Consider the following 15,575-nt stretch of genomic DNA (forward strand, 5'->3'; position numbering starts at 1 on the left):
AAGGTTGCCTACTTCTGACCTAAAATAAAACTGTGAGGGGTGTTCATGTGTGTCCTCTGGTGCTTGAACATTGAACATGCATGTTTATGCCCACACTTGCTAAGTGCTAGCTGGGCTCATTGATTTTTCTTTTCATTTTTGTTTTTTAGAGATGGGGGTCTCACCTGCCATGTTGCCCATGCTGGACTCCAACTCCTGGGCTCTGATCCTCCTGCCTCAGCCTCGTGAGTAGCTGGGGGGACTATATGTGTGAGTTTGTTCATTTTAAAGGTGGCTTTGCCCAGTAATCTCTAGCTGGGAACATCCCACTGACCCTGGGAGCTAATGCATGGGGGAGGATGAGAGGTACTCCTGGGAGGGTGAGCGCCTTTGGGTTATCTCAGTCCCTGGCACCTTCAGGAATGGGCAGGCAGATGAGCTGTCATTCTAGAAAGTGCCAGCTACACCTGCACACTCCTCTCAGCCTCGAAGGCACACACCCTAAGCTCTGAATCAAAGGTAGGGCTGCTGCCCCAAAGCTGATGTGGCTTGTTAAGAGTCTGAGAGACCGTAGGTCATTGCAGTCACAAGGGCATCCACCAGAGATGGGGACAACCAACAGGAGACCTCAGCCTTGGTGCAGGCAGTCTAATGAGGGGCCCAGCAGTGTGGTTACGAGAAAGGGCTCTGAGTCAGCAATGCAGCTTGTTGGTGGAGCTACTGAGCAAAGCTTCTTACCTTCTCTGCTTCTTCAAGGCCCAGTGTTTTATCTGTCAAATTTGGAGAAGATGTCTGCCTTACAGGCTTTAAATGTTTACTTAGTAGCTCTCAACTTCCTTTCTCTCTTGGCTCAAGTTTTGAATGTTGAGGCAGGAAACTACTACTGAATATCATTTACTTGAGATTTCCCTTGTGGGAAGGGGTGTGTGTGTGTGTGTGTGTGTGTGTGCGCGTGAGAGAGAGACACCAAAGGCCACTGCGGGTGAGGGTGGGGTGTTTGGATGAACACCAGTCTGGGAGAGTCAGGATCCCTGGACTTCTAGGCCTGAGCTCCACTGCTCCCTGGTCATGTGGCTTTGGGGAAGCCACTCTAACCTTTCTAGGCCTCATTTTCTCCATTTCTAAAATGAATACCATAAATGGGAAGTAATTTCTAGTGTATTATGCTACTCAAACTTCTGTTCTCACTTGTTTTTTTGTGTACCTTCTGCATGATGGGAACTAATTCACAGCATGAAACAAGCCCCCGCAGTCCCAACTTTTAGCAGCCCGTGCCCCCAGAGAGGTCAGGTTATACCCGGATAGACAGCTCCACAACGGAAGGTAGAGGTGATGAGCAGCACGCAGACAATACAGCGACGCAGGGGCGTGGAGAGCGATGGGCAGGCACTGCAGGGAGGAAGTGCTGTTTGAGCAGGGAGCTTAAGCACTTGAGGCAGTGAGTCCAGGGTGTGTTTGGCCTGAGCACGGAGGGGCAGGAAGTGGGCCTGAGGCAAGGAGATTGGATTTCATTCTAATGGGAGGGCTTTGTTTTTATTTCGGCCTTCAGAGCTGTATTTCAGTCCATGTGCAGCAGGTTAAAACACTGCTTCTCCCATCTCCTTCCCTGCTCTGTGGTGGTGGTGGTGGTTTTGACACTGAAGGGTGGAACCCAGAGGTTGGGGTGAGGAGGAGGGAAGGATGGAGCGGGTCTGGCAGGGCTTCTTGGAGAGCATGTGGAGTTGATGGCAGAGGAAAGAAGCAGGAAAGGGCACGCGTTCCAGTTCATCTTGTATTTCCAAGCTCTGAACTCACTACTTAGAAGGAGGACATAAGCCCTGTTTCCTCCACTTTTCCCTTTTCCCTTGTATTTTCTCGTGGATTTAGAACACATAGAGAATTGATGCCAATGCCTATGATTTGTCTCTCAGCTAACTTTTAAAGTATTTGCAAGGCTGAATGATTATGTGTTGTGCATCAAGTGTTCCTGTATTCTCTCCCAAAGCCGTTTTTTTCCACGAAACCTATTGAAATCAAAGAGAAGGTCACAACTCTCCTGGCCTCAGGTTTTTCCTGAGGTGGCAGAGCTGTGGCGTGGACAGGGTGGGCTGGTACAAGTGGGAACCTGTTTTCCAGAAGGGTGAGTTCAAAGGCTCAAAAATAAAGAAGCAATAAAATTTTAAAAAAGCAAATAAAAGAGCAAGGCTGGGGCTGGATAAATGAATCTAAAGAAAGCAAAGGGCAAACACAAAAGACCCACATTGCTCAGCTACTTCCCAGACCTCCAATCAGCGTTAGCTCCTCCATTACCTAAACTTGGGCCAAGTTGAAAGACTCAAATTAACTGGCTTTTGTTTTGTCTTTTCTCACAGCTCACCTTCCCTAGAAGCCTGGAGTGGAGGGTGAGTCCCAGAGGATGGGGAGCAGGAAGGAGGACAGAAATGTGGACAGAGTGATGCCCACTCCCTAATTAGCTCCATAATGTCTGAGACTTGAGCTTGAACTTGCTTTCTGTAAGCAAAAGTGGCCCTCTGGCCATCCCTATATACTCAACTAAAGACACTGCCCAATCCTCAGCAGTACAGATAAATACCCTTTTCAAGATTTATCCACACTGCACATAGATGCCCCTCCCTGACTCAAAACCTTCAAAAGTATCATAAGGGCCAGTAAGATTTGATCCAGGTGGTATTCCTAGCTGTCTCCCGCTCATCTTCTCCCATCATTCTCTCCCAGCCTCCTTGGTTTTTCTTTTACTTGAATAGCACATTCCTCCCTAGGGCCTTTGTATTTGCCGTTTCCTTGGCCCAGAAGGGTCTCCCTCAGTCATGCACTTGGCTTACTCTCATTTCATTGAGGACCGTGCTCCAACTTCACCTTCTTGGGGTCTTTCTGGCTCTCCCAGACAGCTTGTCCCTCTTGTAAGAATATTTATCTGTCTGTGTGCATATCATCTATCTCCTTCATTAGGATGTAAGCACAGGAGGCATGGGAATTTGTCTGTTTTAGTCATCACTGTATCCGTAGCACTGCAAATGGTTCCTAGCACATAGTTAGCAGTCAATAAATATTTGCTGGAAAAATGCTTTGATTTGTGGGGCAGAGTCATACTTGCTGGTCTACCCAATGTCTCCAGCATGAGCTCGTTTCACGTGCCTGCAGGTATCATTTGCATTGATTATATCTCCTGGTTGTGTGTGTGTATGTGTGTGTGTGCATGTATGTGTGCATTTGCATAAGAATTGCTTAGTAAAAGTGCTACTTTTACTTGATTTTTGAAAATTGCAAAATAGCCACGACTACAAGGTGAGGAGCCCATTTGGCCAGCAAACAGAGGGAAACTTGAGAACTTCAGCCTTGCAGGTTTCCCCTAGTGCCCAGTGAGGTGGGCGGCCATACCTCTCTGTGGTCTCAGCCTGGCTATGAAAGAAGGGAGATGCTGCCTATGATATGCCTTGCCTCTAGGCAATGTTGAGGACGGGTCTCAGAGAGGGGCTCCACCAGAGCTGGTGGTGATGGGAATAATAACATATGGACCCAGGTCTCCCACCCCCACGCGGCAGCCAGGCCTTGTGGCTTCAGCCATGTGGGCTCGGGGAGTTGTTTGATTGTATGTGTGTTTGGTTTCCCTGTTTACATGGAGCAGTTAAAGGTCATGAAAAGACCTCAAGACCTCTGAGTTCTCTTCACTTTGTTTCCTCTTTCTTTCCCAGGGGGTACAGTCCATGCTGTGTGAAATACCCACAAGACCGTGTCAAGAGGAAGGTATACCTGAATACCTGTATACCATTCACACAGCTTTCAGTGACTAGGTCTTTTGTCTGGCCCACTTTCATAAGCAGTGACATTATTTAGCATCTGCTAATCCAAAATTCACCAAGTACATATTTTTTAATATTTTAGGCCATTCAATAACTACCGAATGCCTGCTGCTATCATGCATTAAAATTTTAGAAACCAAGTTCTGCCTTGCCTTTCAAGAGAAAAATCCCAATACATAAAAAGAGGGGGGCAGGAAATAGAGCAATTCTACAGTAAGCTTCCACTGGAGTAACCCCAAGGGAACTCCGTACAGCCACAAGGGCTTTAAAGACCATGATCAGAAAACCTCTAGGCAAGATTATTTTTAAATGTTTTACAAAAATATATTCATGTCAGGTCTATGCCAATATTTGATTTTAAGCAACATGCCCCCAATTTAAACCCCAGTCTGGCTAACCCTCTGGCAACCTACTGAAATCCACACTGCTTGGCAGGTAGACAGGCCTGAGTGTAAATTCAGAGAGAGGAAGGCCCCAGAGTAACCAAGTGTCACATCTAAAACACTTGTACCCAAAAGTGTACAATCTAGATGGGTCAGAGTTCTCTAGATTTTTTGGCATCGTATTATTCAAATCACAGCAGGCAATGGAGATTCTGACCACTGAACGTGAGGTATACTTATGGTAGTGTGGTCAGTTTAGAAGTGGCAGGAAGCATTTCTCTTTCTGGCAACTGATGTGAAGGCTAGCTGCCCTGAAAACTCAGATTATCTGGATCTTCTCTCAGGCAATATGGGAAACAGATGGTGAGCACATAGTCATTCTCTTTCCCATCTGATCCTCCCAGCAACTGTCTGTAGTTGACTGGGGGTGCCAGTTCTTAAGTCACGATGGTTCTCTGTTAGAAATAAACCTATTTCCATCTAAGGATAAATAACAAAATACAACTTTTTCTAGTGAGGCATAAATTGGATATGTTTGAAGTTACACATTTTGAAGAATTGTAAATGTCCAATACTTCTGAAAACACATACGCTTTAATAAGTTGATTTTTGTTTTACTATTTCTTTTCCTTTTGTTCCATGTCATCTTTCCATAGCTGACATGTTTAATAATATATTTTCAATCTAATGGTTGCATATAAAGTAAGAGTTGCATTAGACTAATTGTAAAGATCATAATATATCAAATCAAATGGTGTTTACACCAAAATCAGAAACCCCCACACACACTCTACATATGTATGTGTACATGTGTTTGTGTGTAGTGTATGCAGAAGCAGAAACATGGAGTTACAGCTTTTATCACCCAAAATGTGCATTTAACATTGAAGTGATACTCATCTTTAATTACAAGGAGTTGTTTCCCAGGCAAATCAGCCAGTCAAGTCAATTGTCTATAACTTACTTTGTAAAAGATGGAAAAGAAACCAGGTATAGTGGCTTGTACCTGTAGCCCCAGCTACTTGGGAAGCTTGAGCCCAGGAGTTCAAGGCCAGCGTGGACAATACAGTGAGACTCAGTCTGAAAAAGACCCAAAAGGCCAAGTGTATAGCTCAAGGCTGCTCAGAGGTAAGGGGCAGATCTGAGGCCAAGGCTATGTGGCCAACTCAGTGTCTCAGATTCCCCAATGCCCTCTGGGTCTATTTGCTGCTGCCTTGGCTTTTCATACCTGGGAACCTTTGCATTCCTGTTAAGTTGGAAGCAGTTCATTATTCAAGGGCCAGAGGCTGGAGGTAAACAGGCAGTCAAGGTGAATCCCAGAGGCTCTTGGAAATCCATTCATTCATTCATACATGCATTTACTGAGCAACTATTATATGCTGGGTTACATAATACAATGCAGGTGACCTTGTTCTAACAGAAGCCTGAATCTGTGAAAACAAAGGAAAAAATAACTGTTTGTATCAGTTTCCTAGGGAAAGTGTAACAAAGTACCACCAACTGGGTGGCCTATAGCAATAGACATTTATTGTCTTGAAGTTCTGGGTGCTAGAAGTCTGAAATCAAGGAGTCAGAAGGGCCAGGCTCCTTCTGAAACTTGGGGGTGAATTCTTCCTGTCTCTTCCAGCTTCTGGTGGTTGCTGACAATCCTTGGAGTTCCTTGGCTTGTAGATGCCTCACTCCAAGCTCTGCCTCCATCATCACACCCCATCTTCTCCCTTGGTGTCTCTGTCTCTTCACATGGCGTTCTCCTCTCTGTCTCTACTTCTCCTACAAGGACACCAGTCATATTGGATTAAGAACCCACGCTGCTCTAGGATGACATCATTTTAACTCACTATATCTACAGTGACCCTATTTCCAAATGAGGTCACATTCTGAGACCCTGGAGATTAGGACTTCAACATATCTTTTAGGGGGACACAAACCTGTAACACCCTGAGGTCCAGTTTGTTTCAAAGGATTTTCAAAGTTTCACAAGATTCATCTCCCAGCCTATTCCACTTTCTCTTTGAAGCCTCCTGACTTTCTAAAAAATAACTTTTAAAAAATGCTGTAGCAAGATTTGTGGGATTATACATATTGTGGGATACTTCAAATGTTTTAAATTAACCATTTATAATGCAAAAATAGAGTGCAACACAACTATGTTATTCACAAGATAATTACAGAATTTACTTTGAAAATATTAGTTTACAGTGTACTCTTGGAAGTAGGATCCAAGTTTTCAACTCCCTAAGAAAAGACAATTTATTTTAATCCTGTGGGTTTATCTCAGGCAGCAATCGTGTGCCTCATTAGTCATGACTTCAGACTCCTACATTTGAGTCCCATTGTGACAGTGAGGCTGGGCCAAGGGACCGGCTCCCCACAGCTAGCCCTGCTCGCACTTAGGAAGAAGCCATTTTTTAATTGACATGTGCCTCATTCCTTCCCTTCTACCTGCTGAGCCAACACACGCTGCCTTTGCTCTGACATCACTCTGTTCATGTCCTCATGCTCCTGACTCAGAGCAGTGCCTGGCTATCTCCTGTCCATTTCTCATCCGCATCTCGCCTGTGCTTTGCCAGAGGGTGGACGTGCTACTGTCCAGCCCGCAGGTGGCTGCTATTTGCAGCAGTGAGCTCTGCAAACAACACTGTGCTTACCCCAGGCCTTAAGCCTGTTTGTTCTTGTCCAGTGACCCAGAGAGAGCTCAGGGCTCAGAACCATTTTCTCAGTGCTACCAGTGTTCCCCCTGAGGCATTGTGCCTGTAATATGCTGTCCACATTTTGATGGCAAGGGACTTCTTTACCTGACCCCACTGCTACTGCCCCAGAGAAATAACAATAATAACCAATATTTATTGAGCAATTACTGTGGTGTATTAGGCACTCTGCTAGGCTTTTTATATGAATCCTGTCATTTAATCTGCACAAAACATTATGAGGCAAGAACAAATATCATCCTCACTTTGCAGATAAGGAATCCAAGACCCAAGGCAAGTAGGTTACTTGTATAAGGCCACACTGTTAGTATCTTTTTTATTTTATTTAAGACAAGGTCTCACTCTGTCACTCAGGCTGGAGTGCAGTGGCACAATCACGGCTCACTGTATCCTTGACCTCCCAGGCTCAAGCCATCCTCCCACCTCAGCTTCCCAAGTAGCTAGGACCACAGGTACACACCACCATGCCCAGCTAAATTTTTTTTTTTTTGTAAAGATAGGGTCTCCCCATGTTGCCAAGGCTGGTCTTGAACTCTTGGTCTCAAGTAGTCCTCCTGCCTTGGCCTCCCAAAGTGATGGGATTACAGACGTGAGCCACCATGCCCATCCAACACTGTTAGTATCTTTGCAGACCCTGGCAACCCACCCTCAGGTGCTCTGACCCCAGCGACAGGAATTTTCATCACTCTGGCCCTGTCCTCCTCTGTTTGGGAATGCTATGACAAAATATCATAGACTGGGTGGTTTAACAACAACAAACATTTATTACTTACAGTTCTGGGGGCTGGGAAGTCCAGGATCCAGGTGCTGGCAGATTTGGTGTCTGCTGAGGGCCCTGGTTCAGAGTCTTCTTGGTTCAGAGATAGCCATCTTTTCAATGTGACCTCACATGGCAGACAGGGCAAGTGAACTCCCTCAATCCTCTTTTATAAATGTCAGTAACCCCACTCATGAAAGCCTCATGACCTAATCAACCCCCAAAGGCCCATCTCCAAATATCCTTTAAAAAATTTTTTTTTAATAGAGATGAAGCCTCATTACATTGACCAGGATGGTCTCAAACTCCTGGCCTCAAGCGATTCTCCCATCTCGGTCTCCCAAAGTGCTGGGATTACAGGCATAAGCCACCACACCCAGCCCAAATATTTCAGCATGTGAATTTGGTGGGGCATAAACATTCAGATCATACTTGCCCTGTGGAGGATGATGGGTGGATGGATGGATGATGGCATATGGAGGATGGTGGGTGGATGGATGGATGATGACCTATGGAGGATGATGGGTGGAAGGATGCATGATGAACTATGGAGGATGATGGGTGGATGGATGGATGGACAATAGAGCAATAGACTGATACTGGCACAGAGAGCTTGACTGGCCTGCTCAAGGACATGCCAGGCCCTTCAAGTACACACAGTCATAGACATGCCTGTGAGGGAGCAGCACACAGGGGCAAGGAGTTTGGACTCTGAGTGACACTACCTGAGTTTAAATCCCGGTACCATCACTTGCAAATTGTGTAACCTGGGGCCAGTTTGTTCCACATCTGTGTGCCTCAGTTTTCTCATGTAGAAAGGTAGAATTATCATAATATTACTCCTGAGATGTTAAGATAAGTAAATAAAATCAGACTTGTTGAGGCTGGGTGCGGTGGCTCACACCTGTAATCCCAGCACTTTGGGAGGCTAAGGCAGGTGGATCAGTTGAGGTTGGGAGTTCAAGACCAGCCTGGCCAACATGGTGAAACCTCATCTCTACTAAAAATACAAAGTTTAACTGGGCATGGTGGCACGTGCCTCTAATCCCAGCTACTCCGGAGGCTGAGGCAGGAGAAACTCTTGAAGCCAGGAGGCAGAGGTTGCAGTGAGCCAAGATCATGCCACTGCACTCCAGCCTGGGTGACAGAGAGAGACTCCATCTCAAAAAAAAAAAAAAATAGACTTGTTAATCTCTTAGATAAGTGTCTGGCCAAAAAAAAAAAAAAAGTAGTGCTCGCTGAATGTTGGCTAGTATAATTATTACAATTTTTTTAACAACAATACCTTACTTTTGCCTTATGCCAAACCTTTCAAAGCCTGTGGGAAATGTTTTCTCATGTGAGCCTCAACCGGTGCCATGTAGTAGATGAGGCAAATATTTATGTCTAGTTTACAGAGGAGTTCATTTCAAAGAGTTCAGGAACATGAGAAATCCTAGAGCCAGGGATGGTAGATGCAGAAGCCAGGTGGGCTGACTAAGCCCAGAGGGTAAGAACTGCCCTGGGGAATACTGTGAAAGATGAGAAAAATCTGTCTTTAGCTCTGCCCTCCTTCATTCTTCACTGCTGCAGCCTGAATTGCTTTCAGCTATGATCCCCTCTGAGCTCTGATACTGCTGTAAAGGGCTGTTTTTCACATGCCCATTGCTTGTTTAAGCAGGGCCGCTGGAGGGGCCTCAAAAACCCTGCAGAATGGACTTGTGATGGAGGTATTGCAGGCACTCCTTGAAACACTTGAGGAACTTAACACAGGTAACTCTAGCAGCTGATGGAGAATAGTTGGAGGCCTGGATTCAGGGAGACGAGTAGGGAGGCTGTATTGATAATTCAGGTGAGAAATATTGATTGATCTGAATTAAAGCACTAGCAATGGAGGAGAAGAGGCCGGCACGAGAGAGAGGTTGGAGGTAGTGCTGAGAGTTGACTGAATGAATGTGGAAGATGATGGGGAGCTGGGGTTGGGGTTGACAGGAAATACTTCATAAAGCAGTGGTTCTCAAGCTTTTTTGTTTTAACATCAGAATCACTTGGTGGGCTTGCGAAAATAGAGATTGCTGGGCCCCTACCCAAGAGTGGGTGAGGGCTCTCTTCATAGTTTGAAGACAGCCATCTTCCTGTTGTATCCTCACAGGTGTGGTCCCAGAACCAGCAGCATTAGGATCACCTGGGAACTTGTTAAAAAATGCAAATTTGTGGGCCCCTCTTTTGGGTAGGGGCCCAGCAATCTCTATTTCTCCACCCCACCTCACTTTATTGGCTTTCTCTTTATCTAGTTGCACAAAATGGGAGTGAATGCAAAGTCACAATGCCCATTGTTGCTTTGCCATGGCAACCTAATGGTTCAGAACAGGAGCATTATCAGGAACCACTATCCTAGAGAATAGTGTGGTTAGGTTTCAGTGTAGCTTCTAGGAAGGAATTAGATGCAGATAGGCTGAGAAGATGGAGGAAAGCATGTTAGGTGGGCTAAATGGCATGGATAGTCAGTAATATGAGACTGTGTCCTGCCTGTTCAAGTGGCCTCTTGAGGACCTGAGTGTGGTAGAGATAAGACTTTTTAAATAACCAGTGCCTTTGCAGTGTATCTCTTTGTGAGCACTTCCCTTGCTCATGTTGTGATGTAGCCATTGGATTTAATGAATCTTAGTGTGAGTTGTTTCAGATTCAGACGCCAAGAGGATTTAAATGAAATTAAGAAGTGCAGGCAACTCCAGGAAAGAAAGGCATGTTGTACAGGGAAAAGAAGGTGGAGTCATTAAGCCACAGGAAAACTGGGGTAAGTGCAAAGCTCAAAATGATCCCAACCAAGGTGGGAGGCAGCTGGCGTATTAATACAATAACTCTTGAGAGTCATGATTGAGTGCTATATTTGGTGACAGGTGAAGTGTGTTAATTCCTTAGCACTTCTGGTCTGCAGCTTGCTTCCCTGAGTCCTGGGGAAAGAGCCTCAGGCACAAAGATGCAGGTGCTGGCTTTATAAATGGTGGGAATATATTCAAAGGTCCAGGGGAAGACTGTACATAAACACCATCTGGGATAACCTCTAGCTAAATGCCAATAATGGTCTCTGTTAAGGCTCCTGGTCTGAACCTTTAAGTGGCTATGGCAAAGCAACAGTCAGCCTTGTGACCTTGTGTTCATTCTCATTTTGTGCAACTAGAGAAAGAGAAAGCCACTAAGGTGAGTTAAGCTGGGATGGGGAGGAGGATTCCTTTTGGTATTCTAAGGATGGCAGGTATTTAGCCTGTGGAAATAGTGCATTTTAATCTTCCTTACATGTGGGACTATTTTTCTTATTCTAGGAAGCAGAAGTCGGTTCCAAACTGCTAATCAGGTCCTGGGTTTGTTTTGGATATTCACTTGAGATTAGCACATTACTAGTTTATTATCTCATTTTTCTCACTAAAATACCATACCTTGGATAGTCTTTTAGAATACTGTTAGTCAGTTTGGGCTGCTATACCAAGATACCATAGACTGGGAGGCGTGAACAACAGAAATGTATTTCTCATAGTTCAGAAAGCTGGGAAGTCCAAGATCAAGGTGCTGGCAGATTTAGAGTCTGGTGAGAGCTCTCTTCATGGTTTGCAGATGGCAGTCTTCGATTAATTCATCACATGATAGAGAGCTCTAGTCCTTTCTCTCCTGATAGATATATTAATCCCTTCATGGTGGCTCCACTCTCATGACCTCCCAAAGCTGCCATTTCCGAATACCATTGCATTGGAGGTTAGGAGGGACACAGACGTACAGTCCATAACAAATACTCTTTCCTGAAACTCATATTTTCCTGGGCATTTAAATTGGGTTTTCATTTTACTTTTGATTCCTTCAAGTCTCTACAGCCTTGGAATCATCTTTTTCGATCATCTGGAATCATACTCCTTTTGCCACCATTTAGAGTTAAGCAAAATGACAGAGGAACCAAATATTTCTGCTACGTGTTAAGCTCCTGGGGTGATCAAATGACGCACACCTGTGACCAATGAGGAAATGTACTAGTCATGTTGAAAGGCCCTTTATTGCTTTTCACAAAGAGGAAGAGCAAAAGGAAACAAACATTTTAAGTAAAAAGTCATTATTAGCCCCAGTGGTTCCTGGAATAGCTCTAAGTTTCATTGAAATTTCTCTTGCATGTTGTCTTCTCCAGAGAAGTTGACTAGTAAGTATTGGTTAGCTTTAAACACTTTTAAAAAATAAAAATCCAGGCTAGGTGCAGTGGCTCATGCCTGTAATTCCAGCACTTTGGGAGGCCGAGGCAGGTGGATCACCTGAGATCAGGAGTTCAAGACCAGCCTGGCCAACGTGGTGAAACCTCATCTCTACTGAAAATACAAAAATTATCTGGGCATGATTGATGATGTGCACCTGTAGTCCTAGTTACTAGGGAGGCTGAGGCAGGAGAACCACTTGAATCCGGAAGGCAGAGGTTACGGTGAGCTGAGATCGTGCCATTGCACTCCAGCCTGGGTGACAAGAGCGAAACTCTGTCTCAAAAATAAATAAAATAATAAAAATCTGGAGTATCATTCATATTTCTTAAATAAAACATGTAATAATGCTATGCAATGTCATGTAACATAATATAATGGTTTTGAAATAGTATAACATTTTTTTCTTGGAGGTCAAATTAGTCTTGTTTAAAAGTTACTAAGTGTCAATCTTCAGCTATAAATTCATCCTGAGACCCAAGATGTGGAACATCTATTTATGGAGGATTAGCTGTGGTGTCTGTCACTCAGCAGCCCAAGGGGCTGGGAAGAGGTCAAATTCTAAAGTAAACTCACCCATGGGAAGGATATTTGGTGCAATGACAGAGCTGAAAGGATCATTCAGCTCACTCATTTTACAGACGAGGAGAATGAGTCCCAAAGCGGGGGAGTAACTTCCAAGAGTAACACATTTAGTTGTAAATTAAATGGCATGCAGATCAGAGGTGGGGAGGATGGTAATCTGAGCCTCTCTCCCCAGCCATGGATGCCATTTCTGTCCTCTGCCCATTCTGTCCCAAGGATTTGGGTTTAGACCAGGGCAGGTCTGGAGTTGCCACTCTGGACAGTGCCAAGGTAGGGATTCACAAAGCATATGCTGTGGAACAAAATGAACTGATGTTACTTAAATATATTGTTTTGTAGTTGTGTAGTTTTCAGATATGCAAAGTAGAACAAAGCCAGTAGGTTTATTTTACTTCAAGGCTCTGCTTCTTTGGGTCATTACAATTGAATGCGTTTACAAATCCCACAGAAATGTTTTAATGTTCAGAATTTCCCACACTTGCTAACAATGGAAACCTCTTCTCATGGACCAACTTGTGAGACTAATGATTCTCAAGAACTCATATTGGGAAAGGCCAGTCCCAGTACCCTTTTTCACTTAAGAGGAAAGGAAGCCAGAAAGGTGTTATGGAACCAGTCTTACATTTTGGAAAAAGCTGTTCTCAAGTTTAACCAAGTGCCAGATCATGCCCACTCTGGACAGCTGTCTACTGAAATGATAATCCCAGGAATACATCAAGTTGGGCTTCAGTTTGTGTTTGAGATTATCTGTTAATTCAGGGCCCATCATGTCATCTTGGCCCTTCCTCAGAATATATGAGGTCACTGGAGATGATAGAACTGACCTAGTTTTTCAGTGGCCTCCAAACTACTTATGTTAAATGAGTCAGCTAGACTATACAGTCCACAGTGAACTAGATTTCAGGAAAGAACCTGCACTCCAGAGAGTGTCCTGTGAGTGAAATGGATCTAGGAATCAATGGGACAATTGTTCATTATTTACCTACTTGTATTTGCTGTTGTCAAACTTTCAACATAAGATGCTATATAATGGATCCTGAAAAGTTACTGCTGACAAACTCTTTCCTCTTCACTCTCTTTTTCTTGTGAAACAACCGTTTTGGTCCCAGATACTTTCAGTAATAATGATGGAAAGATGACTTAGATATTAGTTCAAACTCTGTCAAAGGAATTAAGCATCTCTGGATTGCTCTTATCAAAAGCACTTAGAACTATTTAATCAATTTTTTAAAAAAAGAAATGTTAAAAAATAATTGTTAAGGATGGCTCAGGTGAGTTAGTTTGGCATCTACAGGACCTCATAAAATGCCACTTACTCCACACAAACTTCTCTTGCTAAGTAGAGGTTATGCAATGACTTCTTCCCTCAAGACAAGCTCTATGAAAATTAATAAACATACGTGTGCATGTGTCTTTATAGCAGCATGATTTATAGTCCTTTGGGTATATACCCAGTAATGGGATGGCTGGGTCAAATGGCATTTCTAGTTCTAGATCCCTGAGGAATCGCCACACTGACTTCCACAATGGTTGAACTAGTTTACAGTCCCACCAACAGTGTAAAAGTGTTCCTATTTCTCCACATCCTCTCCAGCACCTGTTGTTTCCTGATTTTTTAATGATGGCCATTCTAACTGGTGTGAGATGGTATCTCACTGTGGTTTTGATTTGCATTTCTCTGATGGCCAGTGATGATGAGCATTTCTTCATGTGTTTTTTGGCTGCATAAATGTCTTCTTTTGAGAAGTGTCTGTTCATGTCCTCTGCCCACTTTTTGATGGGGTTGTTTGTTTTTTTCTTGTAAATTTGTTTGAGTTCATTGTAGATTCTGGATATTAGCCCTTTGTCAGATGAGTAGGTTGCAAAAATTTTCTCCCATTCTGTAGGTTGCCTGTTCACTCTGATGACAGTTTCCTTTGCTGTGCAGAAGCTCTTTAGTTTAATGAGATCCCATTTGTCGATTTTGGCTTTTGTTGCCATTGCTTTTGGTGTTTTAGACATGAAGTCCTTGCCCACGCCTATGTCCTGAATGGTATTGCCTAGGTTTTCTTGTAGGATTTTAATGGTTTTAGGTCTAACATATAAGTCTTTAATCCATCTTGAATTAATTTTTGTATAAGGTGTAAGGAAGGGATCCAGTTGCAGCTTTCTACATATGGCTAGCCAGTTTTCCCAGCACCATTTATTAAATAGGGAATCCTTTCCCCATTTCTTGTTTTTGTCAGGTTTGTCAAAGATCAGATAGTTGTAGCTATGTGGCATCATTTCTGAGGGCTCTGTTCTGTTCCATTGATCTATGTCTCTGTTGTGGTACCAGTACCATGCTGTTTTGGTTACTGTAGCCTTGTAGTATAGTTTAAAGTCAGGTAGCGTGACGCCTCCAGCTTTGTTCCTTTGGCTTAGGATTGACCTGGCGATGTGGGCTCTTTTTTGGTTCCATATGAACTTTAAAGTAGTTTTTTCCAATTCTGTGAAGAAAGTCATTGGTATAGCAAAGAGTTGGAACCAACCCAATTGTCCAACAACGATAGACTGGATTAAGAAAATGTGGCACATATACACCATGGAATACTATGCAGCCATAAAAAATGATGAGTTCGTGTCCTTTGTAGGGACATGGATGGAACTGGAAAACATCATTCTCAGTAAACTATCGCAAGGACAAAAAACCAAACACCGCATGTTCTCACTCATGGGTGGGAATTAAACAATGAGAACTCATGGACACAGGAAGGGGAACATCACGCTCTGGGGACTGTTGTGGGGTGGGGGGAGGGGGGAGGGACAGCATTAGGAGATACACCTAATGCTAAATGACGAGTTAATGGGTGCAGGAAATCAACATGGCACATGGATACATATGTAACAAACCTGCACATTGTGCACATGTACCCTAAAACCCTAAAGTATAATAAAAAAAAAAAAAAAAAAAAAAAGAAAATTAATAAACATGGAAATATATATTCTATTTTAAAAATTGTCATCTGAGCTAGAACCACCTTTTATGTTGCAAATCCTCTATGTTCATATTTACATATATGTGTATACCTGGATACATGCAATGTGTAATTTTCAAACACTAAGACTACTAACAACCGTGTAAGGACTTATCAACTCAAACTTAAATCTGGAGGTCATTTTCCTGGAAAAAA

General features: G+C 43.6%; 1 protein-coding gene across 7 annotated transcripts in view; it reads left to right on the forward strand.

Annotated features, from left to right (window-relative positions):
- Nucleotides 1-9,680: 9,680 nt before the first annotated feature.
- The window catches only part of NEB (nebulin), a 264,687-nt gene continuing 258,792 nt past the window's right edge, over nt 9,681-15,575 (forward strand). For all 7 annotated transcript variants that reach the window (XM_055292138.2, XM_063646033.1, XM_063646034.1 and 4 more), the window contains exon 1: nt 9,681-10,403. In XM_055292138.2, coding sequence (XP_055148113.1) covers nt 10,313-10,403 — 91 coding nt within the window. In that variant the 5' untranslated portion in view covers nt 9,681-10,312. The remainder of the gene's footprint in view (nt 10,404-15,575) is intronic.

Source organism: Symphalangus syndactylus, chromosome 9 (assembly GCF_028878055.3).
Source record: "Symphalangus syndactylus isolate Jambi chromosome 9, NHGRI_mSymSyn1-v2.1_pri, whole genome shotgun sequence".
Classification (NCBI taxonomy): domain Eukaryota; kingdom Metazoa; phylum Chordata; class Mammalia; order Primates; family Hylobatidae; genus Symphalangus; species Symphalangus syndactylus.